The following is a 27,335-nucleotide window of genomic DNA, read 5'->3' as shown; positions in this document are numbered from 1 at the left end:
GTGTGAAAGATGCTTTATTTCATGCTTTCGGGACCTGCCCAAAAATTCAGCAATTTTGGAATGCCATAGTGCAATACATTTCTGATTTGACAGGTAAAACTCTACTATTTTCCACGGTCAATCACAAGCCAGGCGCCAATAGAGAGGATACCCTTCTTATGTGTAAACTGTCTTCTAGCCCATAAATGTATTTTATAGTCATGGACAATTGCTGAACCACCTTCTTATTGGAAGTGGATAAATCGGGTTCATCAGCTGCTCACTTGGGAGGCCTGGGAGACATGTAGTTCTTTTAAATGTAAACAACTCTTTCTGAGGATCTGAGATAGTTTTATTCCGTATATGATACCATGAGGTAGAAGTCTTCTCTTAACTCATTATAATAACACACAGACACAGGGGTATGGTTTTTTTCCCCGTATATTTATTTGGCATTTTGTTTTCCTATGCTTTAATCTCCAATTAAATTGGTAGGAGCCATAAGAAACCAGGCTGCGGTGATTTTGCTATATTGGTTCAGGATTTTTGGGGGAAGGAGGGTTCAATGGAAAAGGTAAGACATATTTGGTTTGTAACCACTTATGATCTTAGTGAACTTTGTCCCCCCTTTTCACTTTTTTTTTTTTGTTTGTTTCTTTTGTTGTTTTGATCTGTATTGTATTCCTGTTTGCTGGTTATGTCACCAATAAAATTATTTAAACGTAATCAAAGATTCTTCCTGGGCTCCTGTAAAGGTTTTTACTAAGGGAATAATTCTTATAACAGAGTACATAGATTATGTGAAAAGTTGAAGAAGGTGCCTTTACGCACACACCACACACAGATGCCTTTTGTAAAAGGTTTTGAGAGATGCTGTCAATAATTCTGTACCTGCTCCATCTCTGTTAAAATGTTCTATTACGGACCAAGAAAGGGATTTAGGTGTCGTCGTTGATGATACGTCGAAACCTTCTGCTCAGTGTGCTGCTGCGGCTAAGGAAGCAAATAGAATGTTAGGTATTATTAGGAAAGGAATGGACAACAAAAATGAGGATGTTATAATGCCTTTGTATCGCTCCATGTGCGACCGCACCACGAATATTGTGTTCAATTCTGGTCGCCGCATCTCAAAAAAGATATAGTGGAATTAGAAAAGGTGCACAGAAGGGCGACGAAAATGATAAAGGGGATGGGACGACTTCCCTATGAGGAAAGGCTAAAGTGGCTAGGGCTCTTCAGCTTGGGGAAAAGGTGGCTGAGGGGAGATATGATAGAGGTCTATAAAATAATGAGTGGAGTTGAACGGGTAGATGTGAAGCGTCTGTTCACGCTTTCCAAAAATACTAGGACTAGGGGGCATGCGATGAAGCTACAATGTAGTAAATTTAAAATGAATCGGAGAAACATTTTCTTCACTCAACGTGTAATTAAACTCTGGAATTCGTTGCCAGAGAATATGGTAAAGGCGGTTAGCTTAGCGGAGTTTAAAAAGATGTTTGGATGGCTACCTAAAGGAAAAATCCATAGACCGTTATTAAATGGACTTAGGGAAAATCCACTATTTCTGGGATAAGCAGTATAAAATGTTTTGTACATTTTTGGGATCTTGCCGGGTATTTGTGACCTGGATTGGCCACTGTTGGAAACAGGATGCTGGGCTCAATGGACCTTTGGTCTTTCCCAGTATGGCGATACTTATGTACTTATATGTACTTATATTGTGTTGACATTGTAAGTAGCATACTGTTCTACTCTCAAAAAGTGGTTTGAAAAATAAATCCAATACAATGGTGTGACACCCTGTAACTCATTAATCCACAATCGGGATCATCTCCAATAAATAACAAGGAACCTCAAACCTCCTCATGGAGAACACATTGCTACTATAGCTTGGTTCACCATTTAAATAAGGAGTAGAGTACTATCACTGGTTCCAGTGAGGAAAAGAAGAGAAAAAAAGCCAACCGCAAAAACTCTAACTTACTTGAGAAAACCGGATGGCATAAAAACTCTCCTTCCCCTTCACTATCTAAAGAGTTAAACTAGGTGAACCACCCCTCTTACAATGTAACCCCCCACAACTACTCATCCATTAATTAAAACCTGGACCCTTATACTGAAAAAAAACCCCTGTTGTACAGACTGAAACCCAAAACTAGAGGAACATCGCAGGATTGTTAAACCCCCATGAAATGTACGCTGTCTTCAAAAACTGCAGGCTTAATCCACCTACATAATCTTTGCACAATTTTTTCCACGTCCTCTTTTCACAACAACAGTCACTTATCTGTATGTCGAAAACTCGGGGCTCGGCTAGTTATATGAATCCAGGCTGATGATAATCCGATGTGGAGTAGATACCCAACTGTTCAGTTATCTAAAACACCATCCGTATCTCCCTTCAACAAGTGCGCCTTGTTGAAAGTATGGCATACTGTGCCATACTTTGCATTGTTGTTTGAATATTTTTACTGCTGTATTTGTCTATTGCTCATGTTTGATTTATTCTTACTGTACACCGCCTTGAGTGAATTCCTTCAAAAAGGTGGTACATAAATCATCATAATAAATAAAATAATTGCAACAGTAAAATATTTAAACTGTGCACATTATAGTATAGTTGCAGCACACACCAAAGAGAATTATTTGTGACATCTATTCTCATCAGAATTTAGGAATGCCGCCTTAGTTTCTGTATCAACCAGGTTATTCATTTTAGACTGATTTGCATTAGGGGGTAATTATTATTTTTTTTTAATAAAGCATGCCTGGTTATCCCAGCTTGTACTGCTCTAGCTAAGAATATCTCCCAGCTGTCAGCTACACAATCGCTGCTCATGATCTGCTGTCATGTTTTCTTGTCCTTACCGTTACTCACTGTATTGGGAGTTCTTTCAGTTTGACCGTCTGCAGGAGGTTGCTCCGTTTTCCTTTTTTTCAGATGGAGAGTTTAGCCAAACCCAGTAACATTTAAGAGTTTAACTGTAGTATTAAAAAGTATTTAGAAGAAATGTTGACTTTCATCCTGGCATGGACACTATCATAGGAGCCAACTTTTCAAAATTATTGGGGGTGCTAAGCCCAATGAAAATAGCCCCTCCTTGGACACATACAAGGAATTTTCTCAATATTGGGGGTGCTCAAGCACCCACAGCACCCACAGAGTCGGCTCCAATGGACACTATGGCACTCTTAGCTTTGGGCACTGCAAATTTCACTCTGTAGGAGCATTTCATTGTAGGCGATAACTCTTATTCCTTTTAAGGAACTCCAATTACATATTTGGGTTTGCTGGGGTAATAGGTTTGCAAGTTTTCAGTTGAAGCACTGGATTGGCATGCCCTTAATATCCGAGTTGGCACTAAACTATGCCTTAGGACCTTTTTTAATGATACCTTGGAGGGAAGGGGGTCTTGATCTCGGGTTTACATACCACGATCACCAAATTAAAAATGAGTGAAGGTAAGAGAAGATGGGAATGTGATCTGGGTCAAGGGCTGGCTGGATGGGTGGGTGTTATTAAATAACATAAAGGGTGTTCCAGACTTAACGTTTTGTACTTTACATAGGGCCTGTTTCACTCAAGTGTAATTATATAAGTCAGGTCAAATACAATCCCCTGTTTGTAGTAAATACCTAGGCTTAGACAATATTTTACTCTTTCTGGGCTTGCCCGCAGATCTGGCAGTTTTGGAATGACATTGTACAATATATCTGAACTATAACAAGTAAACCCTTCTGAATTCCTCTGTCAATTTCCTGTTGGATAGAATGGGGACTAAGAGGAAGCTCTAAAGAGGAGACTTTAGTAATCCGTAAACTGTGCTTGTTGGCATGTAAAGTTATAGTTGTGAACATCTCTTGAACCATCAGCCTACTGGAAATGACGTAATTGGATTCCTCAACTGCATGTTTGGGAGGTGCATGGTTCTTTTAGATGCAAGAAATGCCTTCTGATGATTTGGGATGGCCACGTTCAACTTACGATACCAAGGGGCAGAAGACCTTCTGCTGATTATCTTGTAGTTCGTTGTTGTGGATCTCCCTGGCAGTAATCCTACCTTTATGCAGTTCTCTCTCTTTCTGTGTATCCATTTTTCCTTTTCTTTTTGGTCACCGGAAGCCATAAGAAACAAGGCTAATTGTGACCGTGGACTTTTAGATTAAATATGATTGTGGGGGAGGGGTACTTACGTCAAGGTTGAGTCCCTCTTCTTTTGCTTCTCTTTGTCAATTTCCTCAGTCTGCTTTCTTAATACATGTGTATAATTTAGGTTTTTGGGATGCTCGATTGGGCTCATGCTATATCGATTCCAGCCGTATCTTTTTTTTTTGGGGGGGGGGGTGGGGGGGAGGGTCTTAGGATGGGCACTGTTAAATATTGTATAATTGAAGATTGTCATTGTTTTACTGTTGCCTTGTATCTTTCTCTGTGTTCAATTAAAAAAAAATGTAAACTTTAAAAGTATTTAGAAAATATGTCTATCCACCAGCAGTTTATGTATTCATTTGGAAGTCTTTATGGTTGTTCTCTTGATTTGTTGTGAATACTTGTGTATCCTGTTGGAACACACTCAGTAAAAATTATATATATATATATATATATATATATATACTAGTAAAAAAGCCCCATTTCTGATGCAAGTGGGGGGGGGGGGGGGCTAGCAATGTTTTCTTCTGTGTGTGTGTCCCTGCCCTCTGGCCTCTCTCCCCTCCCCCCTCTGAGTCCTTCACTGTTACAGAGCCAGCGATTTGATTTCGTGCTCTGCTGTTTTCCTTCACTGACTGTGTTACAGAGAGGGCGGGGCAGACACTCATAGGGAAACCGGATATCTTGCCCCCTTCACACTTCCGGCTGGAGGCTTCATAGAACGTTGGTTTGCCTTTTATATAGAGAGATATAATTTATTATTTGATGTAAATTATTTGCTTTGCTATGTTTTCTTGATATTATAGGCACTACACAAACTAATGGATCTTGGACTCCGAATGATGCACTGTCAAAGAGGTAAGAAAGCAGACAACTAGAATCCATCTAAAAGTTCTTTGGATACATTTTTTGCTCGGAAATGTTTTCTTAACATTCTGTAATGTCTGTAGTAAATATGGGAAATAAATAAATAACTTTTAAAAAAATACAAGGGACCATTTTTAAATTGTCCTTCCCCCGTCTGCAGGGAAAAATATGACCACTTAATTTTTCTTTCTCTCCGCTTCATTCAATGTCTTTCCTATCAGATATTGTAGTTCTTTTCCTATTTGATAATGCTTTGTTTTGAATTATTATACACCACTTTGACCTCAGCCAAGAAAGGTGGTATATTAAAACCAATGAACTATAACTACTGACAACAGCACGTGTACTTTTTCGTACAGAGGAAAAGAGTGGGCTGGCTAAAGTACACATAGACTATTTTGAAATCTCCACATGGTGTTTAGCCTGCCTACTTTTCAACTGGAGGAGTGGCCTAGTGGTTAGGGTGGTGGACTTTGGTCCTGAGGAACTGAGTTCAATTCCCGGCACAGGCAGCTCCTTGTGACTCTGGGCAAGTCACTTAACCCTCCATTGCCTACAGCATTGAGCCTGCCATGAGTGGGAAAGCGCGGGGTACAAATGTAATAAAAATAAATAAACTGCAAAATATGAGAGTTGAAAATCCCATGGCCATGGCTGCACAGATTTTTTTTTTTTTTTTTAAGAAAGTTTCCCTTTGAAAATCAGCTTATAGGCCTACTGGTAAAACAAATACCTGTGGATTTGCATCTTCGTGGGCTAGATGAAAATAACCCTCACCTCTTTTAAAAATTGGAAACTGTTGAAGGTACTTTTTATAGAGTGAGTGGTAACGAGAGGCATGGCATTCTACAAGCCCCACACTTTGCTTTAGTTTTCATTCCTTGTAACACTTCCAGCGTAAAAAATCTGAATCCAAGCTGAGGCACAAGTTCAGTCTACTACGTCTATTTGACCTATACGGATCATGATCGTGTTCTCCCTAATTGTTTAGAAACTGATCACGCTAGTTTACAAAATAAAAATGTTGGATTATCTAATCCTCTGCCATTTCTCATCACTTACAAATTACCAGTTGAGCTTGAAGCAAGTTTTAATAAATATGACATGTAAATACTACTACTACTTAACATTTCTAGAGCGCTACTAGGGTTATGCAGTGCTGTACAGTTTAACAAAGAAGGACAGTCCCTGCTCAAAGGAGCTTACAATCTAAAGGACAAAATGTCAAGTTGGGGCAGTCAAGATTTCTTGAATAGAGGTGTTGAGGTTAGGTGCCGAAGGCGACGTTGAAGAGGTGGGCTTTAAGCAGAGATTTGAAGATGGGCAGGGAAGGGGGCCTGGCGTATGGGCTCGGGGAGTTTGTTCCACGCGTGGGGTGAGGCGAGGCAGAAGGGGCGGAGCCTGGAGTTGGTGGTGGTAGAGAAGGGTACTGAAAGGAGGGATTTGTCTTGAGAGCGGAGGTTACAGGTAGGAACATAAGGGGAGATGAGGGTTGAGAGGTACATTTAGAATATATTTAGAAACAGCCTAGTCCTGCCCAACCCTCCCAGCCTACAGAGAAGTCAAACTCCCAACTCATACCATCCTGCTAATATATTCTCCGGGTCAGTGGCGTAGCTATGTGGGGCCTGAGGGGGCCAAGGCCCCCGCAGATTCACCCCAGGACCCCCTTCCCGGCAAACCCGCCCCCGCCGCCGCCTACTTTTACTTTTGCTGGCGGGGGATCCCACTCCCCGCCAGCCGACGTCTTCTCAGTCCTTCCTGCTCTTCAATTTGTTTGCTGACGTCCTGCACGTAATTGTACGTGCAGGACGTCAGACTCAAAGAACAGTTCTGTTCTCTGAGTCTGACGTCCTGCACGTACAACGTGCAGGACGTCAGCAAACAAATTGAAGAGCAGGAAGCGACTGAGAAGAAGACGTCGGCTGGTGGGGAGTGGGATCCCCCGCCAGCAAAAGTAAAGGTAGGCTGCAGCGGTGGCGGGTTCACGGCGGGAGGGGGGGGGGCGGCAATGTCGGCGGTGGGGGGGCGCCGCCGGGGGGAGGGCTAAAATGTGCCCCCTCCCCCCGGGCTCTGGACCCCTTCCCCACGGAAGGCTAGCTACGCCCCTGCTCCAGGTTCCTTAAGAACACAGTATTTCTCAGTAAAAGCCACTATTAAAAAGACATGTCATGCTAAAAATGACATAAACTAGGACTTAAATTAAAAAAACCAAAACCCTAAAGACCAAGCTCTAGCTTTTTTTATGACTACTGTTTTAGCAAGAACATTGTGTTAAAAATCCCTGGATTTATTTTTTTTCAGTAGTAGCTCAAGATGAGTTATATTGAGGTACATTTTCTCTGCCCCCAAAAGGTCCTTTTCCTAAGGCATGCTAACTGATTAATGTGCATTAATTGCCATGCAACCTGTAGCATGGGTTAAATCCATTAGAGGTCCTTTTACTAAGGCTCACTAAGTTTGTACCTGAGACAATGGAGAGTTATGTCTTGTCCTGGATCAGAAGGAGCAGCAGCTGGATTGAAACCGGGCTTTGCTGGTTGTCAGCCTGATGCTGTAACCACTGGGCAGCCACTCCACTGCCTTAATTGTTTCAGTATGTGTTAAACTACTACATTACAGCTAATGTAGAACATGGCGGAAAATGGGTGGTAAGTTGGCAGGGATTGTGCCTTATTAATGTGGCCGATGTTTAGAATTAAGGGGTCCCGAGCCCCCCCCAAGAAGGCTTAAATGACCTTAATCTGACTCCATCTCTAAATAGCCCTAGAACTGGGGCAATCAGGGGGTTGTGAAGTTCTAAGAGGAGTTGCCACTGAGAGAGACGTTAGACCTAAGAGACCCGCATTAGTCCGCCTCTCAGCACTGGCAAGAAACAGATACCAGCCTTATGACAAACTGGATTTAGGTTACAAGTTATATAATGCAGCGAGTGATAGCCTGATACAGCAGAAGCATTTATACTTACAGCCTTTCATCATTAAGTTAAGCCCACAAATCATCATTTGGAATAAGGATTTTATTTGCACATCAGACTTTAATCAGGTACATTCAGCAGACAGATTCTGGATACAACCGGACAGAGCCCTGCCGTCTGACAGAAGCGTTGGGGAAAATTCCAAAGCTATGGCAATTTGTCCCCTCTTTTATACACAAACCTCTCCATAGAAGTCTATGGTGAGATACCTAGCTCTCACTTTCTGAGATGATACTTTCCCACACAGTCTTATCAGCATGTTTTGGGAAGCGTTGAGATAACAGTTCCACATCTGTCTGTGTCGCAATACTTTTAAGAACTCTGTATAACCTCTGTAGCCTTCTATACAAAACTAATAAACTCCATTTTGTTCATCTGATTTAAAGTGACAGTTGTACCAGTTTGTGTCAGGACTCATTGTTCAGACCTGCTTTTTGCAGATTCTCAAATATTAAATCACTTTCTTGTTGTTTGGCCTAGTCAGTACTTTTTCAGTTGTTTTAGCTATTTAAGGTATGTAAATTGACCCACCACTATTCCAGTGGATGGATCCCAAGCGGGGACACATATTAACTTACAGGAAAAGCAAGTCCTTGCGCAGCCAGTCATAGATTTTTAAACCTAGCTGGTATTTTTACAGCCTGAGTCCTAAAATCTGGCCTTCCCCCTTCCGGTGGGCATCCAGTGAGGGTCTCTTGCTGTAGTATAATTATACACCGATTAGTTCAGTTAACGCCACCTAAAGAAATATAATTAACTGCACTCATGGTCTACAGTGTGGTTTATTATTTAAATGTTAACTGTATTATCTGCTGCATTAATAAGGCACAGTCCCTCCCTATTCCTTTTCCTACTCCTCCCTTTCATTTCCCCATCCTAAATAACACGTTAATCTCAATACACACCCTCCTCCCTTTCCCCTACCTCTTCCATCCTCCTTCCTTGCCCATCTTACCTATCCATACATAAATGACCACCTCTTTACTTTACTATATTACAGCTGCAACCATTCTGTATTACTTTGTCAACCTGATTTACTATGTAAGCCACATTGAACCTGCTAATGAGTGGGAAAGTGCGGGGTATAAATGTTACAAATAAATAATATTCGCCACCCATTTTCTACCTTGTTCCACATTAGCTGTAATTCCTTATTTGCAATGGCTGGGAGTTTCCTTGCCCCAAGAAGCAATGTATGCTTTCTCAGTAATGTCCCTGATCTCTGCTGGTGCAATGACCAAAAAAAAAAGAGAGAGAGTATTGTGTTCATTTCTGGTCGCCGCATCTCAAGAAAGATATAGTAGAATTGGAAAAGGTGCAGCGAAGGGCGACTAAAATGATAGCGGGGATGGGACGACTTCCCTATGAAGAAAGACTAAGGAGGCTAGGGCTTTTCAGCTTGGAGAAGAGACGGCTGAGGGGAGACATGATAGAGGTATATAAAATAATGAGTGGAGTGGAACAGGTGGATGTGAAGCGTCTGTTCACGCTTTCCAAAAATAGTCCAACTAGGACTAGGGGGCATGCGATGAAACTACAGTGTAGTAAATTTAAAACAAATCGGAGAAACCTTTTCTTCGCCCAACGCATAATTATACTATGGAATTCGTTGTCGGAGAATGTGGTGAAGGCAGTTAGCTTGGCAGAGTTTAAAAAGGAGTTAGACGGTTTCCTAAAGGACAAGTCCATAAACCACTACTAGATGGACTTGGGAAAAATCCACAATTCCAAGAATAACATGTATAGAATGTTTGTACGTTTGGGAAGCTCGCCAGGTGCCCTTGGCCTGGATTGGCCGCTGTCGTGGACAGGATGCTGGGCTCGATGGACCCTTGGTCTTTTCCCAGTGTGGCATTACTTATGTACTTATGTAACATAGTAGATGACGTGATGAAGTGAAGACAAAAGGGGAGATAACTCTTAGGAGAGGAGTATTTAGATGCTCGTTTTTCAAAATATATACATCTCATATATATTATTTTGAAGAGAGGAGGTTATAAAGACCCCTGAAGCAGGCCATTGTGCCGAAACACGGCCGTGTCGGGTCGCTGTTATGTACACATAATTTTTTAAGTGAATAAATATAAAACAGTTGGTATCCTCATCCATTCTCCTCACTTTTTTGTTTCATCTTCACGGTTTCGTGAGGATTTTTTACCTCCCCTTTTGTCTTCACATAGTAGATGACGGCAGAAAAAGACCTGCACGGTCCATCTAGTCTGCCCAATAAGATAAACTCATATGTGCTTCATATGTGCTACTTGATTTGTATCTGTCTTTTTCAGGTAGATGAGAGGTGAAATGGAAACTAGACAACAGGATGATAGGAAGAGTAAGGAGTAAACATCATATATAGGTGGATATAGAGGCAGAGAACAGAAATATAAAAAAGAAAGATTAGTACCAGACAGATATAGAGAAGGAAGGGAAGAAAAACAAGAGGAGAGGGAAGAAACGGAAAGGCAGACCTGGACAAGAAGTTACTACTACTACTACTATTTAGCATTTCTATAGCGCTACAAGGCATACGCAGCGCTACACAAACATAGAAGAAAGACAGTCCCTGCTCAAAGAGCTTACAATCTAATAGACAAGAAATAAAGTAAGCAAATCAAATCAATTAATGTGTACAGGAAGGAAGAGAGGAGGGTAGGTGGAGGCGAGTGGTTACAAGTGGTTATGAGTCAAAAGCAATGTTAAAGAGGTGGGCTTTCAGTCTAGATTTAAAGGTGGCCAAGGATGGGGCAAGACGTAGGGGCTCAGGAAGTTTATTCCAGGCGTAGGGTGCAGCGAGACAGAAGGCGCGAAGTCTGGAGTTGGCAGTAGTGGAGAAGGGAACAGATAAGAAGGATTTATCCATGGAGCGGAGTGCACGGGAAGGGGTGTAGGGAAGGACGAGTATGGAGAGATACTGGGGAGCAGCAGAGTGAATACATTTATAGGTTAGTAGAAGAAGTTTGAACAGGATGCGAAAACGGATAGGGAGCCAGTGAAGGGTCTTGAGGAGAGGGGTAGTATGAGTAAAGCGACCCTGGCGGAAGATGAGACGGGCAGCAGAGTTTTGAACCGACTGGAGAGGGGAGAGGTGACTAAGTGGGAGGCCAGCAAGAAGCAGATTGCAGTAGTCTAAACGAGAGGTGACAAGGGTGTGGATGAGGGTTTTGGTAGAGTGCTCGGAAAGAAAGGGGTGGATTTTACGGATGTTGTAAAGAAAGAAACGACAGGTCTTGGCGGTCTGCTGGATATGAGCAGAGAAGGAGAGAGAAGAGTCAAAGATGACCCCAAGGTTTCGAGCTGAGGAGACAGGGAGAATGAGAGAGCCATCAACAGAAATAGAAAACGGGGGGAGCGGGGAGGTGGGTTTGGGGGGGAAAATGAGAAGCTCGGTTTTGGTCATATTTAATTTCAGGTGGCGTTGAGACATCCAGACAGCAATGTCAGACAAGCACGCTGAAACTTTGGTTTGGATGCAAGGTGAGATATCATGGGTAGAAAGGTAGATTTGGGAGTCATCAGCATAGAGATGGTAGGAAAAGCCATGGGATGAGATTAATGAACCAAGGGAAGAAGTGTAGATAGAAAAGAGGAGGGGACCAAGAACAGAACCCTGAGGTACGCCGACAGGCAGAGGGATAGAAGTAGAAGAGGATCCACCAGAGTGAACACTAAAGGTGCGGAGGGAGAGGTAGGAAGAGAACCAGGAAAGGACAGAGCCCTGGAATCCAAGTGAGGACAGGGTATCGAGAAGTATGCTGTGATCGACAGTGTCAAAAGCAGCGGAAAGATCAAGAAGAATGAGGATGGAATATTGACCTCTGGATTTAGCCAGTAATAGGTCATTGGAGACTTTAGTAAGCGCAGTTTCGGTTGAGTGGAGAGGGCGAAAACCAGATTGTAATGGGTCAAGTTAGAAGAAAGCCGACCTAAAAAGAGGAATAAATTAGGACAAACAAAATTAGAAAAATGCCCAAACAAAGGTAGAAAACTATTTTTTATTTAATTCTTTTTAATGTAGGAATTGAATTCAGGTCTTCTCTGTAGTAACAGCACATACTGCTTCTAATCCAGTGGTGGTAGTTTAAGATTTCATGCCAAGTGGCCCAAATTGAAATTTTGTATATTTGTTTTTCTTGTTTTCAAGTTCAAGTACCATTATTTCTGATATCTGTGAAGATTCTGGGACCAGTGAAAGTAAGGTGACAAATGGTAATTCTCCAGCACTCTCCAATGGTGGCCTTAAACCTGTTATTCCCCCAAGGCCTTCAAGACCACCTCCCCCTACACCACACAGACTCTCTGTTCCAGGTATGTGACACTCATGAATGAGTAACCAGCAAAGCTAAGAATTTTACATAGAAAAAAATAAGCATGAACCATTAAATTCCATAGGTTGCAAATGTTGAAGCTGATATTGAAATGGTTTGTCAAGATAACTTCAGGAATTACATGAATAATAAGTTTGTTTCCCACTCTGCCGTCTGGTTAACTTTTGTCCACACAACTCATTGGATGAACATTAGCTGGTTATCTTGGGGCAGAGTTAGATATTTCACAGTTACAGCTACTCAGGTAAGTCTGGTTGAAAATATTAACTTTAGGGTAGTCTATTCAGTGGCCTGTTCAACTGGGTAAGTTAGATAGATAGACTAGTTTAAGTTGCATATTGGCATCATTGAGTTGAAGCTGCTGCTGTGCAAATGTTGATTCTTGTCGTTTGTGAGCGCTTTGCTGCCGTTTTCTATCGTACGTGACAATTTTCTACCGTCGGGGCTGTAAAAAATAAAACTGGTTCAAGAGATATTTAAACCTAGACCCATACTATGTAACAGAAGACTTAGATATCACTTTGCATATACTTAATATGCTAAAACCAAACCTGTTGGTGGCCACCATGCCTGTTTTAGACTAAGATGGATTTTTCTCAGCTTGAATATTATGTCCAGTGTAAAATAAGTTAAGTTTGTTAAGTTTTGTTTAATTTGAATAGCAAGACTTTAATGCTGCTTTCGTTTTTTCCTCCATTCCATTTTTCCTTGAGCATTGGATCACTTAAATTTTGTATGCGATGAAAAAGCGAATGTTCTAAGCAGGGGCGTATCTGCGTGGGGCCACAGGGGCCTGGGCCCCTGCAGATTTCGTCCTGGACCCCCCTACCGCCGTTAACCCTCCCCCGCCTACCGGCAAGCCTTTCCCCGCCTACCGCCGTCACCTACCCCCAAGGTCCGCTCCTGCCGTTTTTTTTTAAATATTACTTCAGCTGGCGGGGGCCAGCCCAGCCGAGGTCTTTAACTTCTTCATCCTCGTGCTGTTAAAGCTGCAATGCATCCTTCCAGTTGGACGGAGTTTGACGTCGCAGCACGTTGACGTCCTGCAAGTACAACGTGCTGCGACGTCAAACTCCGGCCAACTGGAAGGATGCATTGCAGCTTTAACAGCACGAGGATGAAGAAGTTAAAGAAGACCTCGGCTGGGCTGGCGGGGGTTGGGGTCCCCCGCCAGCTGAAGTAATATTTTTAAAAAACGGCAGGAGCGGACCTCGGGGGTAGGTGACCGCTGTAGGCGGGGAAAGGCTTGCCGGTAGGTGGGGGAGGGTTAACGGCGGTGGGGGGGGCGGCGGCCAGGGGGGTTATAATGTGCCCTTTCACTCTAGCCCCTGCCCCCCCTACCGCCGAACCTCAGATACACCCCTGGTTCTAAGGGCAGTTTTAGGATAGTGATACTTAGGGATATGAATAAATTACAAAGATATAATGCATTTGGGTCCTGGGAAAGCAAGGGTATATCACAGTTGACACTATAGGACTGTTCCCTGCTGGTGCACAAGAAACACTGACAAGTTCAAACTCTTCCAGCTCTCAACAGCCAGGAAACACTTAATTCAGCACATTGTCAGCAGTCACGTAACCTGTTCATAAACTGTAGAGACATTTGAGGTATAATTTAAGCTTACTTATTCTAAATTTGCTGACTCATGGCTTAATGTGTAGTCTCCAGTTTTGGTCACTTCCTGGGGTCAGCACTGGCAGTTTACCATACACAGAATTGCTGAAGTGTATGCATTATTATTAGCATTATTAGCATTTGTATAGCGCTACCAGACGCACGCAGCGCTGAACACCTGATACAAAGAGACAGTCCCTGCTCGAAAGAGCTTACAATCTAAGTAATACAGACAAACAAGACAGTTACGGGTGAGGGAAGTAATGGGTGAGAAAGGAGGAAGGGACAAGGGGAGGGCAATTGTGGCTAGGAGCTAAAAGCAGCAGTGAAAAGGTGGGTTTTCAGCATAGATTTGAAAACAGGTAGAGATGGAGCTAGACGTATAGGTCCAGGAAGTCTATTCCAGGCATAAGGTGCCGCGAGAGAAAAGGAACGAAGCCTGGAGTTAGCAGTGGAGGAGGAGGAGGACGACAAGAGAGATTTGTCAAGCAAGCGGAGTTCACGGGGAGGAATGTAGGGAGAGATGAGAGCGGAGAGGTAATGGGGGGGGGGCTGCAGAGTGGATGCATTTAAAGGTCAGTATGAGAAGATTAAACTGAATGCGGAAGCGGACAGGGAGCCAGTGAAAGTAACTTGAGGAGCGGGCTAGTATGGGTATAACGATTCTGGCGGAAAACAAGTCGTGCCGTAGAATTTTGGACAGATTGGAGAGGAGAGAGATGGCTGAGCGGAAGACCAGTGATGCATATGGATAAGCTAGTACCCTGGATCTTCTATAAGGTTACGCTGCATGTTAACTTTTGTTACTAATTCTATTGTACATTTTGAGTGAAAGCAGTAGGAGTTGGGTACCGTTCAGACAAAGCAGGAAGAATAATTTTAAGTCCTTTCCATGGTGTCCCTCCAGACTGACACAGATGGGTATATGCACTCCAACCAGCAGGTGGAGATTCAAAACCGCTAATCTTTTTTACTATAAGCCTACTGTGCAGCCCCTCAGAAAGCCAGTAGTTCTCTGTCAGGTGATGGACGTGCAATCCCAGTCAGGTTCTTGGGTTTAGGCCTATTAGGGTCTTTGGGGGGGGGGGAACTTTTCTCTCTCAAGACTGTTTCACTGGTGTTGAGTGCTAGACAGGGGTTGAGGCCCGCAGGGGAGCAGATGGAGGAAGAAGGAACATGAGATTGGGGGTAAGGGGTGGATTGAGGAGGGAGGCTCAATAGGATGTTTAGTTAACACAACACAACACTGGCCAAGGGTTATTGGCAATGTTAGACATCAGCCATCAAAATAATTCTCCAGTTACATTAAGGGGACCTTCTATTAAAGTGTTGTAAGTTTTGGCACCTGCCATGTGTGTGTTGCAAAAATTAGCAAAGTCTGGGTGGCTGGTGGACGTGAGGATTGCCTGGTGACTTGCCTGCCTGGTGCGAAGGTGGCGGACCTCACGCATCACCTAGATAGGATTTTAGAAAGTGCTGGGGAGGAGTCAGCTGTCTTGGTACATGTGGGTACCAATGACATAGGAAAATGTGTGAGAGAGGTTCTGGAAGCCAAATTTAGGCTCTTAGGTAGAAAGCTCAAATCCAGATCCTCTAGGGTAGCATTTTCTGAAATGCTACCCGTTCCATGCGCAGGGCCCAAGAGACAGGCAGAGCTCCGGAGTCTCAATGCGTGGATGAGACGATGGTGCAGGGAGGAGGGTTTTAGATTTGTTAGGAACTGGGCAACATTGTGGGGAAGGGGGGGGAGCCTATTCCGAAAGGATGGGCTCCACCTTAACCAGGGTGGGACCAGGCTGCTTGACATCGGCATTTAAAAAGGAGATAGAGCAGCTTTTAAATTAGAAATGGGGGGAAGGCCAACAGTCGCTTACAAGCGCATGGTTCGGGATAAGGTATCTTTCAAAGATATCACCAAAATAGGGAAGATAGGGTATCCTGATAGTGAGGTTGCAAAAGAGACCGTAGTAGATCAGGTGTCCCTAAATAAAAATACTAAGTATGATGTAAATACAGTAGGAGCAACAAACAGTTTGAAATGTCTATATGCGAATGCCAGGAGCCTAAGAAATAAGATGGGAGAGTTAGAATATATTGCACTAAATGAAAAATTAGATATAATAGGTATCTCTACCTGGTGGAAGGAGGATAACCAGTGGGACACTGTCATACCGGGGTACAAATTATATCGTAGTGATAGGGTGGATCGAATTGGTGGAGGGGTAGCATTGTATATTAACGAGAGCCTTGAATCAAATAGATTGAAAATTCTGCAGGAAACAAAACACTCCTTGGAATCACTGTGGATTGAAATTCCATGTGCAAAGGGGAAAAGGATAGTGATAGGAGTGTAATACCATCCGCCTGGCCAGGATGAGCAGACGGATGCAGAAACGTTAAAGGAAATTAGGGACGCAAACAAACGGGACAACACAATAATAATGGGTGTTTTCAATTACCCAGATATTGACTGGGTAAATGTAACATTGGGACACGCTAGGGAGGTAAAATTCCTTGATGAAATCAAGGACAGCTTTATGGAGCAGCTGGTACAGGAGCCGACGAGAGAAGTCTATTATAAAAAGTAGACCGATACACATATATAAAAACAAAGAAATAATTTATTCAAACCAAGATAAAAGCAGTACCCGATGTGGCCACGTTTCGCCCTCAGGCTGCGTCAGGGGTAAGACTACAAATAAAAACATAAAAATAGTGATAACATCATCTCAAGTTATGTGTGTATATATATATATATATATATCTTCTCAAATATATAAAAAGTCATAACAGCAAATGATAAAATAAAGTACAATAAATGCATTACACATTCAAAAGTAAAATGGAGGAGGAGATAAGACAAGCCACTTTCCAAACATATAAAAGTGTATAAAACGTTGAATGGATTTAATCAAATCCAATAATGTATCAATGCATACCTAAAAATCAGGAGTGATCAACATACCCCTTCAAAAAAAGCCTAAAACAAAATTAAAAAGATGTACATTAATCCCATCTTGATCAGCCCATGTATCACAAACTATACATCTCACCAGTCAGCTCAATTAAAATTCTCATCATATCAACAATTGACTATATTTCATGGTATAAAACATTCAATTACTCACTGTTATAAATCTTCTACAAATAGACCACCTTGAATCCTAAAACTTTATCAGCCTAGTCAATAACATCATCAAAAGACATGGCTGCATAAATGAAACTAACTTTCAAAAGACCATAACTCATTCTATAGTAAATATACTTATACATCTGCTTTACTCCATGCTGCCATCTTCCATAACGTCACATAGATTAAAGCTGACTACTTGTCAGCAGACACTGCTCTGGATCAAAATGCAACAGCAATACCATCTGTGCTATGGCTTCCCATTTTCACCCACCCTGTTAGAATATCAATGATATGCTTTGATGTCCCCATGCATACTTCCTACCCACCCCCCTCCTCCCACCCTGTCAGACTGTCATAGTAATGCTTGAATGTTTTCACTTATATACACTGTCAGCTAGCACATTTGCTTATTTCCGATCTGACGAAGAAGGGCAACCTTCGAAAGCTAATCAAGAAATGTATTAACTTATGTCCAATAAAAAAGGTATCATCTTCTTTTCTTTTCCATGTTTTATTTTGTTTGATTTCTATAGATTCTACATGGAATGTTGCTATTCCACTAGCAACATTCCATGTAGAAGTCGGCCCTTGTAGATCACCAATGTGGCCGCGCAGGCTTCTGCTTCTGTGAGTCTGACGTCCTGCACGTACGTGCAGGACGTCAGACTCACAGAAACAGAAGCCTGCGCAGGAATGTTGCTAGTGGAATAGCAACATTCCATGTAGAATGTCCAATAGTAGCAACATTCTATGTAGAATCTCCAATAGTATCTATTTTACTGTCATAGTAATGCTTGAATGTTTTCACTTATATACACTGTCAGCTAGCACATTTGCTTATTTCCGATCTGAGGAAGAAGGGCAACCTTCGAAAGCTAATCAAGAAATGTATTAAGTTATGTCCAATAAAAAAGGTATCATCTTATTTTCTTTTCCGTGTTTTATTTTGTTTGATTTCTATTGATAACCTTAAGAGTGGACTAACACGGCTACCACACTCCTCCATTTTTTTTTAAAAGAGAAAACACTCTGTTTCTCCCTCAATCACCAAACAAACTCATTCTTACTAGATATACTTGTACATCTACTTTACTCCATGCTACCATCTCACAAACATCACATAGATTCAAGCTAGCTACTTACTGTGCTTGTCAACAGACACTGCTCTGGATCAAAGTGCAACAACATTACCATCTGTGCTGTGGCTTGCTATTTTAAAACCTCATATCCGGGTGAAAGGTCATTGCTTACTAAAAAAAAACGTCAAAAACTAATACCTTCACATTGTTCAATTCTCAACACATACCTATTGCATAAATAGTGACAAAAAGAATAATCTATCTTAATAAACAAACTTTTAATCACTGCCAAACTGATAACATCATGACATCATAATGACAGATATCAGAATAGGTTGTCACCTTTAACTCAAGCTTAGCTTCACTCTCACAAAAGCACAATGTGTAATGACCACAAGCTATGCTTTCAACATGGTAACGCTTATATATCAAATTGGTGTCTGAAACACTTTTAATCCAAAAAATGTGATGAATTGGACCATTTCCTTGACGATTAACCTTCCTCAGAAAATGTGAATTGTAAGATTAACCATTTTGAGTTTTTCTTATTTTCTTTGAGATTGTTTTCCTGATCTTGGATCTCCCAATTGTGGACAATATATATATATTGATGAGAGAAAATGTTTTCTTTTTCCTTTATATTAATTTCTGTTTTTCCTTACATTTATGTGATAAATGTGAATGTAATTAAGTAAAATGATAAAAAAAAAAAAAAAAAAAAGGAGGATGGAAGACCAAACGACAGCCAGCGTGGTTAAAAAGTGAGGTGAAGGAAGCTATTAGAGCTAAAAGAAAATCCTTCAGAAAATGGAAGAAGGAACCGACTGAAAATAATAAGAAACGGCATAAGGAATGTCAAGTCAAATGCAAAGCGCTGATAAAGAAGGCTAAGAAAAAAAGATTGCATTGGAGGCAAAAACACATAGTAAAATTTTTTTTAGGTATATTAAAAGCAGGAAGCCGGCAAAAGAATCGGTTGGATTGCTAGATGATCGAGGAGTAAAAGGGACGATCAGGGAAGACAAAGTCGTAGCGGAGAGATTAAATGAATTCTTTGCTTCGGTCTTCACCGAAGAAGATTTGGGAGTGATACTGGTGCCGGAAATGGTATTCGAAGCTGACGAGTCGGAGAAACTTAATGAATTCTCTGTAAACCTGGAGGATGTAATGGGGCAGTTCTACAAACTGAAGAGTAGCAAATCCCCTGGACCGGATGAGATTCTTATCAGAGTACTGATAGAACTGAAAAATGAGCTTGCGGAGCTATTGTTAGAAATATGTAATTTATCCTTAAAATCGAGTGTGCTACCGGAAGACTGTAGAATGGCCAATGTAACGCCGATTTTTTTAAAAGGTTCCAGAGGAGATCCAGGAAATTATAGACCGGTGAGTCTGATGTCGGTGCTGGGCAAAATGGTAGAGGCTATTATTAAGAACAAAATTACAGAGCATATTCAAAAGCATGGATTAATGAGACAAAGAGGCATATTTTCAAAGCACTTAGCCTTCCAAAGTTCCATAGGTTTCTATGGAACTTTGGAAGGCTAAGTGCTTTGAAAATATGCCTGAAAGTCAACATGGATTTAGTGAAGGGAAATCTTGCCTCACCAATCTACTACATTTCTTTGAAGGGGTGAATGTGGCTTACAGAATATTGTTATGACATAGTCAGCACAGGATATCAGATACAATTGGTAGTGTACAGACATGTGGATAAAGGTGAGCCAGTTGATATTGTGTATCTGGATTTTTAGAAGGCGTTTGACAAAGTACCTCATGAAAGACGCCAGAGGAAATTGGAGAGTCATGGGATAGGAGGTAGTGTTCTATTGTGGATTAAAAACTGATTAAAAGATAGACAACAGAGAGTAGGGTTAAATGGTCAGTATTCTCAATGGAGAAGGGTAGTTAGTGGGGTTCCCCAGGGGTCTGTGCTGGGACCGCTGCTTTTTAACATATTTATAAATGACCTAGAGATAGGAGTTACTAGTGAGGTAATTAAATTTGCTGATGACACAAAGTTATTCAAAGTCGTTAAATCTTGGGAGGATTGTGAAAAATTACAGAAGGACCTTACGAGACTGGGAGACTGGGCGTCTAAATGGCAGATGACGTTTAATGTGAGCAAGTGCAAAGTGATGCATGTGGGAAAGAGGAGCCCGAATTATAGCTACGTCATGCAAGGTTCCATGTTAGGAGTCACGGACCAAGAAAGGGATCTAGGTTTTGTCGTTGATGATACGTTGAAACCTTCTGCTCAGTGTGCTGCTGCGGCTAAGAAAGCAAATAGAATGTTAGGTATTATTAGGAAAGGAATGGAAAACAAAAATGAGGATGTTATAGTGCCTTTGTATCGCTCCATGGTGCAACTGCACCTCGAATATTGTGTTCAATTCTGGTCGCCGTATCTCAAAAAAGATATAGTGGAATTAGAAAAGGTGCAGAGAAGGGTGACGAAAATGATAAAGGGGATGGGACGACTTCCCTATGAGGAAAGGCTAAAGTGGCTAGGGCTTTTCAGCTTGGAGAAAAGGCGGCTGAGGGGAGATATGATAGAGGTCTATAAAATGATGAGTGGAGTTGAATGGGTAGATGTAAAGCGTCTGTTTACGCTTTCCAAAAATACTAGGACTAGGGGGCATGCGATGAAGCTACAATGTAGTAAATGTAAAACGAATCAGAGAAAAGTTTTCTTCACTCAACGTGTAATTAAACTCTGGAATTCATTGCCAGAGAATGTGGTAAAGGCGGTTAGCTTAGCGGAGTTTAAAAAAGGTTTGGACGGCTTCCTAAAGGAAAAGTCCATAGACCGTTATTAAATGGACTTGGGGAAAATCCACTATTTCTGGGATAAGCAATATAAAATGTTTTGTACTTTTTGGGATCTTGCCAGGTATTTGTGATCTGGATTGGCCACTATTGGAAACAGGATGCTGGGCTTGATGGACCTTTGGTCTTTCCCAGTATGGCAATACTTATGTTCTTATGTACTGTGTTGTAAATACAGGGGGAAATGCCCATGGTCACCTTTTACTGCACAGAAGGTTCGTGTACTCACAACTCCTGCTATTTAATGCACACAAATTTCCAGACTTATTTTATGTATATTTACACACATCTTATTGTGCACCTTGAGTTTCACCCAGTATGTATAAATGCAAACCTTATCTCATTTCCATCCCAAAAATGCCTCTGCTAAATTTAGATAAACTTGTTTATATACAGGCTATATATGCATGTTTCTACCTACTTAAAGGCCCACAATTTTAGAAATCCATCTCTCTGCATGAGCGGCTTTTTAAATTAGCCCTCTATTTTAGTTTTTTTTTTAGACAAATGGTAAAATGCATTTTTTAATGTAAATTTTTATTCTAAACACAGGTGTTCTAATACACACAGAAAACAGGAAGTTTGGAATTATTGTTAGGCTCCCATGTTTTGTTCTGGTCTGTTTTGGGGATTTTTAGTTTATTACTAACCTTTTCCAAATCCTGGCTTAAGGTGAGTTCTGTACCCTGTCCAGCCTGGCTTACAATCTAGTTGTACCTGAGGCACTGAAGAGTGAAGAGACATGCCCAAGATCGCAGAGTGTTAGTGGGAGAAATGGGATTTGAACCTTAGTTAACTTGGTTTTACAGCCCACTAATCTAAGCACTAAGCCCACTCCTTCACTTGCTTGTCAGGCAGTCTTTGTCTTTGCCCTGCACAGCATTTCAAGAGGTGAGTTCTGAACTACCAGGGACCCTAATTTGTGGCTACTAAGGACTCTTCTCCCTCACCTCCACTCATTTTTCTTTTTTTTTAATTAAAAGATGTATGAAGAAGAAATGTATTATGCAATATTGGACTGCAGCCAATACACCGACTTTTTGGCATTGGCGCAATCGGGTACATCAATTACTGGTATGGGAAGCAAAAGAGGCTAAAGGGCACTGCAAAAGGAAAATCCCATTTCTTAAAATATGGGGATGCTACTTAGATAAAATGACCCAGAAAGGACGAAGTCTCATTGTCAATACCTTATCATAGAATAATAGATAATAACTACAGTGTGTGGAGTACAACATGGGATAATTGGGGGGGGGGGGGGGGGGGGGACTAGAGATAGGGATGAGGAGGAGGAGGGAGGGAGGAGGGGTAAGAGGGTGGGAGGGAAAGTTGGAAAAGGGGATCAAATTATCTTAAAGTTGTCAAATGTAAATGTTGTATTTAAATAGAGCAATAAGAGAGACAAATTGTGTATACACTATGCTTGAAGTTTATATTGTATTGCTTTGATTTTCCATAATAAAAAAGTTGAAATATAAAAGATGTATAAAATGTCAGAGTGCATTAGCTTTCTCTGTTGTTGAAATAATCTGTAAATATAAGATAAGAATGTTTGTTTTATTTTCTTCTATCAGGTGGTTCTAGCGCTCCTTCCTCTGTTCCGTCAGGGACGGATGGATCTAGCAGAACCTCAGTACCAAGCACAAGTACAAATGCACCTTTACAAAGGAGTCCTGAGGGAGGTGCAGCTGGGATATTAACCACACCACCTATCTCCAGACAGATCATGCCAGTAAATCCTGCAGCGCCACGAATCGCTGCTGCAAGTCAGGGATCTCTTCCTCCAGGGTAGGTGCTTATCCCTTTTTGTTCTCCCGTGCTTATTAATAGAATTTTTTTGTGTTTTTGATTATTTCCATGGTGTAAACTTGTATGCACAAAGTTAACACACTGCCTCATCCTCTCATCCCAACACAACACGTACAAACCCACAAACTTAAAACACCCCAGACTACACCCTCCCTATCGCTGACAGCCTGAAAATTCTCGGGGTCATAATCAACCGTAACCTGACACTCGAGAGCCAAGTGAATTCTACAACCAAGAAAATGTTCCAATCGATGTGGAATCTTAAACGCCTGAAACCATTTTTCCCCGAAGCGAACTTTCTGTAACCTGACACAATCAATGGTACTAAGCCACGTAGACTATTGTAACAGAATTTATGTGAGATGCAAAGAGCAACTCTTAAAAGAAACTTCAGACCGCTCAAAACACAGCAGCCAGACTTATATTTGGTAAAGCGCGATTCAAAAGCGCCAAACCCCTCCAGAAAAAGCTACACTGGCTCCCAATCAGAGAGCGCATATCTTTCAAAATCTGCACCCTGGTCCATAAAATTATCTACGGCGAAGCCCCAGGATACATGACTGACTTCATAGATCTCCCAACCAGAAATGCAGTCAGACCTACAAGAACTTACTTAAATCTCCATTACCCAAGTTGCAAAGGACTGAAATATAAATCACTTTATGCATCCAGCTTCTCCTACGTAAGTACACAATTGTGGAACGCACTACCAATGTATGACCACCTTAATTTCAGGAAAGCATTAAGACCCACCTGTTCGAAAAGGCATTCCCTATGGACCCAACTTAAGGGCCTAAATCTCTGCAGCACAACTTAAACAAACCTTATAACGTACGCTATTCAGCTCTCCTTCTCTACTATTCCTAACTGTTGTCTAGATCTATAAACCTTATAAGACTATAACATCAATCTGTATTTGTTTCTATACCGGAGCTGGCGAATGCCTTCACGGTACTACGTAAACCACATTGAGCCTACAAATAGGTGGGAAAATGTGGGATACAAATGCAACAAATAAATAAACCTAATGCATCAACTAATGCAGCTGGGATATTAACTACACCTAATGCATATCCAGCAGACCGCCAAGACCTGTCATTTCTTTCTTTACAACATCCGTAAAATCCGCCCCTTTCTTTCCGAGCACTCTACCAAAACCCTCATCCACACCCTTGTCACCTCTCGTTTAGACTACTGCAATCTGCTTCTTGCTGGCCTCCCACTTAGTCACCTCTCCCCTCTCCAGTCGGTTCAAAACTCTGCTGCCCGTCTCATCTTCCGCCAGGGTCGCTTTACTCATACTACCCCTCTCCTCAAGACCCTTCACTGGCTCCCTATCCGTTTTCGCATCCTGTTCAAACTTCTTCTACTAACCTATAAATGTACTCACTCTGCTGCTCCCCAGTATCTCTCCACACTCGTCCTTCCCTACACCCCTTCCCGTGCACTCCGCTCCATGGATAAATCCTTCTTATCTGTTCCCTTCTCCACTACTGCCAACTCCAGACTTCGCGCCTTCTGTCTCGCTGCACCCTACGCCTGGAATAAACTTCCTGAGCCCCTACGTATTGCCCCATCCTTGGCCACCTTTAAATCTAGACTGAAAGCCCACCTCTTTAACATTGCTTTTGACTTGTAACCACTTGTAACCACTCGCCTCCACCTACCCTCCTCTCTTCCTTCCCGTTCACATTAATTGATTTGATTTGCTTACTTTATTTTTTGTCTATTAGATTGTAAGCTCTTTGAGCAGGGACTGTCTTTCTTCTATGTTTGTGCAGCGCTGCGTATGCCTTGTAGCGCTATAGAAATGCTAAATAGTAGTAGTAGTAGTCTCTTGCAATCAGAGGTGATATTGTGATGTCATAATGCCTCAGGCCACCAATAAGAGCCAACCTCATCAGTGATGTCACAATGGCTTGATTGTCCTATACTTGGCTCACTTTTATTACATAGCTCTTTGAGCACGGACTGTCTTTCTTCTATGTTTGTGCAGCACTGCGTACGCTTTGTAGCGCTATAGAAATGCTAAATAGTAGTAGTAGTGCTAGATATAATGGGGAACAATTTATCTTTTAAAAAATATTCTGTGTGTGTAAAAATATATTTACCTGCAGAGAGCCTCTTAAAAAAAAAAAAAAAATCATCCCTCCTCCATCCCCTTCCTGTACAGGGAAGAGAAGTGGTTGTGGGCAATCTTGGCAAAATAAGAAAGGGTGGGTTTTTTTTTTTTTTTTTGGGGGGGGGGGGGTTGTTGTTTTTTTAATTCTTTGTGTATACTCCTTAATTGGGGGATTTCACACTTGCAGACTCTGCTGGTACTTGGCTGGAATTTTCTAAGGCAAACTCAACTTGTAGGCACTGCAGGGAGACTACAATGGCCCAAATGTATATAGATTTATGAACACTTCGCTGCACAGCAGGGGCGGCTCATGGGTTTAGGTTACCCTGAGCCAACTTGTGCTCTGACGTTACCGTCTTGGGGCCAGTCTTGCGGTGTGAACCACACAGTGATGGTGGCTCAAAGCAAGGTGGCCTAAGGTGAAGGATGAGCTAACACACTGCCCCCCCCCCCCCCCGAATTGCTTCAGAACTCCAGTCAGGGAGTAGAGGGTCCCCCTCTTTCAGAATATAGGTCATGCAGTTGTCCCAAGAACAAGCAACATATTTCCAGATTATATATGTTAACGTTCTAAAGGTACTTGGATGCTCAGCACAGCACCAAAAGACCAAGTACCTTTGTGTAGCCATTTTTGCAGGTGCAGGTATATTTGTCAGGAAAATGGGGCATGGAAGGGGTGTTCCAGGTTGACACCAAGTACACACATACTGAACATACTTAGGCACTGATATTCAGCACCTGTATATGTGTAGCTTATAGATTTGGCCTGGACATGACCAAACATATATGCTACACACACGGGTGCTGAATATCAGTGCATATGGGTGTAGCTTACATGGGTATTTTCAGCAGAACATAAGAGTAGCCATACTGGGTCAGACCAATGGTCCATCTAGCCCAGTATCCTGTTTTCCAAACAGTGGCCACAAGTACCTGGCAGAAACCCAAATCATGGCAACACTCCATACTACAAATCCCAGGGCAAGCAGTTGCTTCTTGTGTCTGTCTCAGTAGCAGTGACTTTTTCTCCAGGAATTTGCCTAAACCATTTTTAAAACCAGATACACTAACCGCCATTACCACATCCTCCGGCAAAGAGTTCCAGAGCTTAACTATTCGTTGAATTAAAAAAATAATTCCTCCTATTTGTTTTAAAAGTATTTTCACTGAAAATAAGGCTTGTGTACTTGGATATATATGTATATTGACCTCATAATTAAAAAAGAAAAATTAAAAATTCTTTAGCAAAAATGGAACTTGTTTAATTGTGTATCCTGGGACTGTAATATAAAGCATTCCATACACTACACACTGAACCAGAATGATGTTAAATCTATGTATGCTGCCAAAAAACCCAGAGGAGATGAAGGTGCTCACATATTCAATTTCGGTCTAATCATTGGTCCTTGGTGAAAGTCTCCAAGTGAAAAATAAAATAATTTCCTCTTTCGCACGTTTCAACTGCTGCAACTCCCTTTACCAGAGGTTATGAGTAAAATATTTGAAGTGCTTGCAGATTATTCAACACACGGCTATTAAATTGCTCACAGGTCATAAGAAATACAACCATGTTATGCCACTCCTTAAGGAGGCTCACTGGCTACCCATGACACATCATATCATGTTTAAACTGTTTCTTTTATTCTACAAGATCTGTGATACTGCCGAATCTTCATTTCTTTCTGAGCTCCTGAGGCCCTATTGTCCTGCTAGGTCCCTGCATTCCCAGCACCAGAATAGACTTGTTGTCCCTTCCTCCTGTGACATAACACATTCCTCCACTAGAGGGTTCCATATTTTCTATCCAGGGCTCAGAACTCTGGAATGCCTTTCCTAATCACCTCAAGACTCCACTCCTCTCTTCAACCCTTCATGTCGGATCTCAAAATCTATTTGTTTATTGATGCCTACTCTTAGGCACATCTTTGCCTGGTGATCCTGGATTCTCCAGTTGATCTTGCGTGTTTTCCCTTTCCCCATTTTCTGTCAATATTGTAGTTCCTCCCCCCTACCCTCTCTGTGTTCTTTTTCTATTTTCCACTCCCTTGTATTTAGCAATAGACTGTAAGCCGTCTAGATATCTTTACTTTATTGAATTTATATCCCATACACGTCCCAGTCAAGGACTCAGTTCTGTGTGGCTTACATTAAACTAATCTACTACTACTACTACTTATCATTTCTAAAGCGCTACTAGACGTACGCAGCGCTGTACACTTGAACATGAAGAGACAGTCCCTGCTCGACAGAGCTTACAATCTAATTAGAACAGACAGAACAAACAAGAGATAAGGGAATATTAAAGTGAGGATGATAAAATAAGGGTTCTGAACAAGGGTTAGGAGTTAAAAGCAGCATCAAAAAGGTGGGCTTTTAGCTTAGATTTGAAGACGGCCAGAGATGGAGCTTGATGTACCGGCTCAGGAAGTCTATTCCAGGCATAAGGTGCA

At 41.8% G+C, this 27,335-nt stretch overlaps 1 protein-coding gene across 4 annotated transcripts in view; it reads left to right on the top strand.

The window, feature by feature from the left end:
- Positions 1 to 27,335, top strand: part of ITCH (itchy E3 ubiquitin protein ligase) — a 186,452-nt gene that overhangs the window by 96,743 nt on the left and 62,374 nt on the right. For 3 of the 4 annotated variants that reach the window (XM_030213283.1, XM_030213286.1, XM_030213285.1), the window contains 3 exons: positions 4,936 to 4,987; positions 12,115 to 12,278; positions 22,529 to 22,742. In XM_030213283.1, coding sequence (XP_030069143.1) covers positions 4,936 to 4,987; positions 12,115 to 12,278; positions 22,529 to 22,742 — 430 coding nt within the window. The remainder of the gene's footprint in view (positions 1 to 4,935; positions 4,988 to 12,114; positions 12,279 to 22,528; positions 22,743 to 27,335) is intronic. The other variant, XM_030213284.1, reaches the window with a different exon arrangement.

This window comes from Microcaecilia unicolor, chromosome 8 (assembly GCF_901765095.1).
Source record: "Microcaecilia unicolor chromosome 8, aMicUni1.1, whole genome shotgun sequence".
NCBI lineage: Eukaryota > Metazoa > Chordata > Amphibia > Gymnophiona > Siphonopidae > Microcaecilia > Microcaecilia unicolor.
This window is presented reverse-complemented; position numbering and strand designations above follow the sequence as displayed.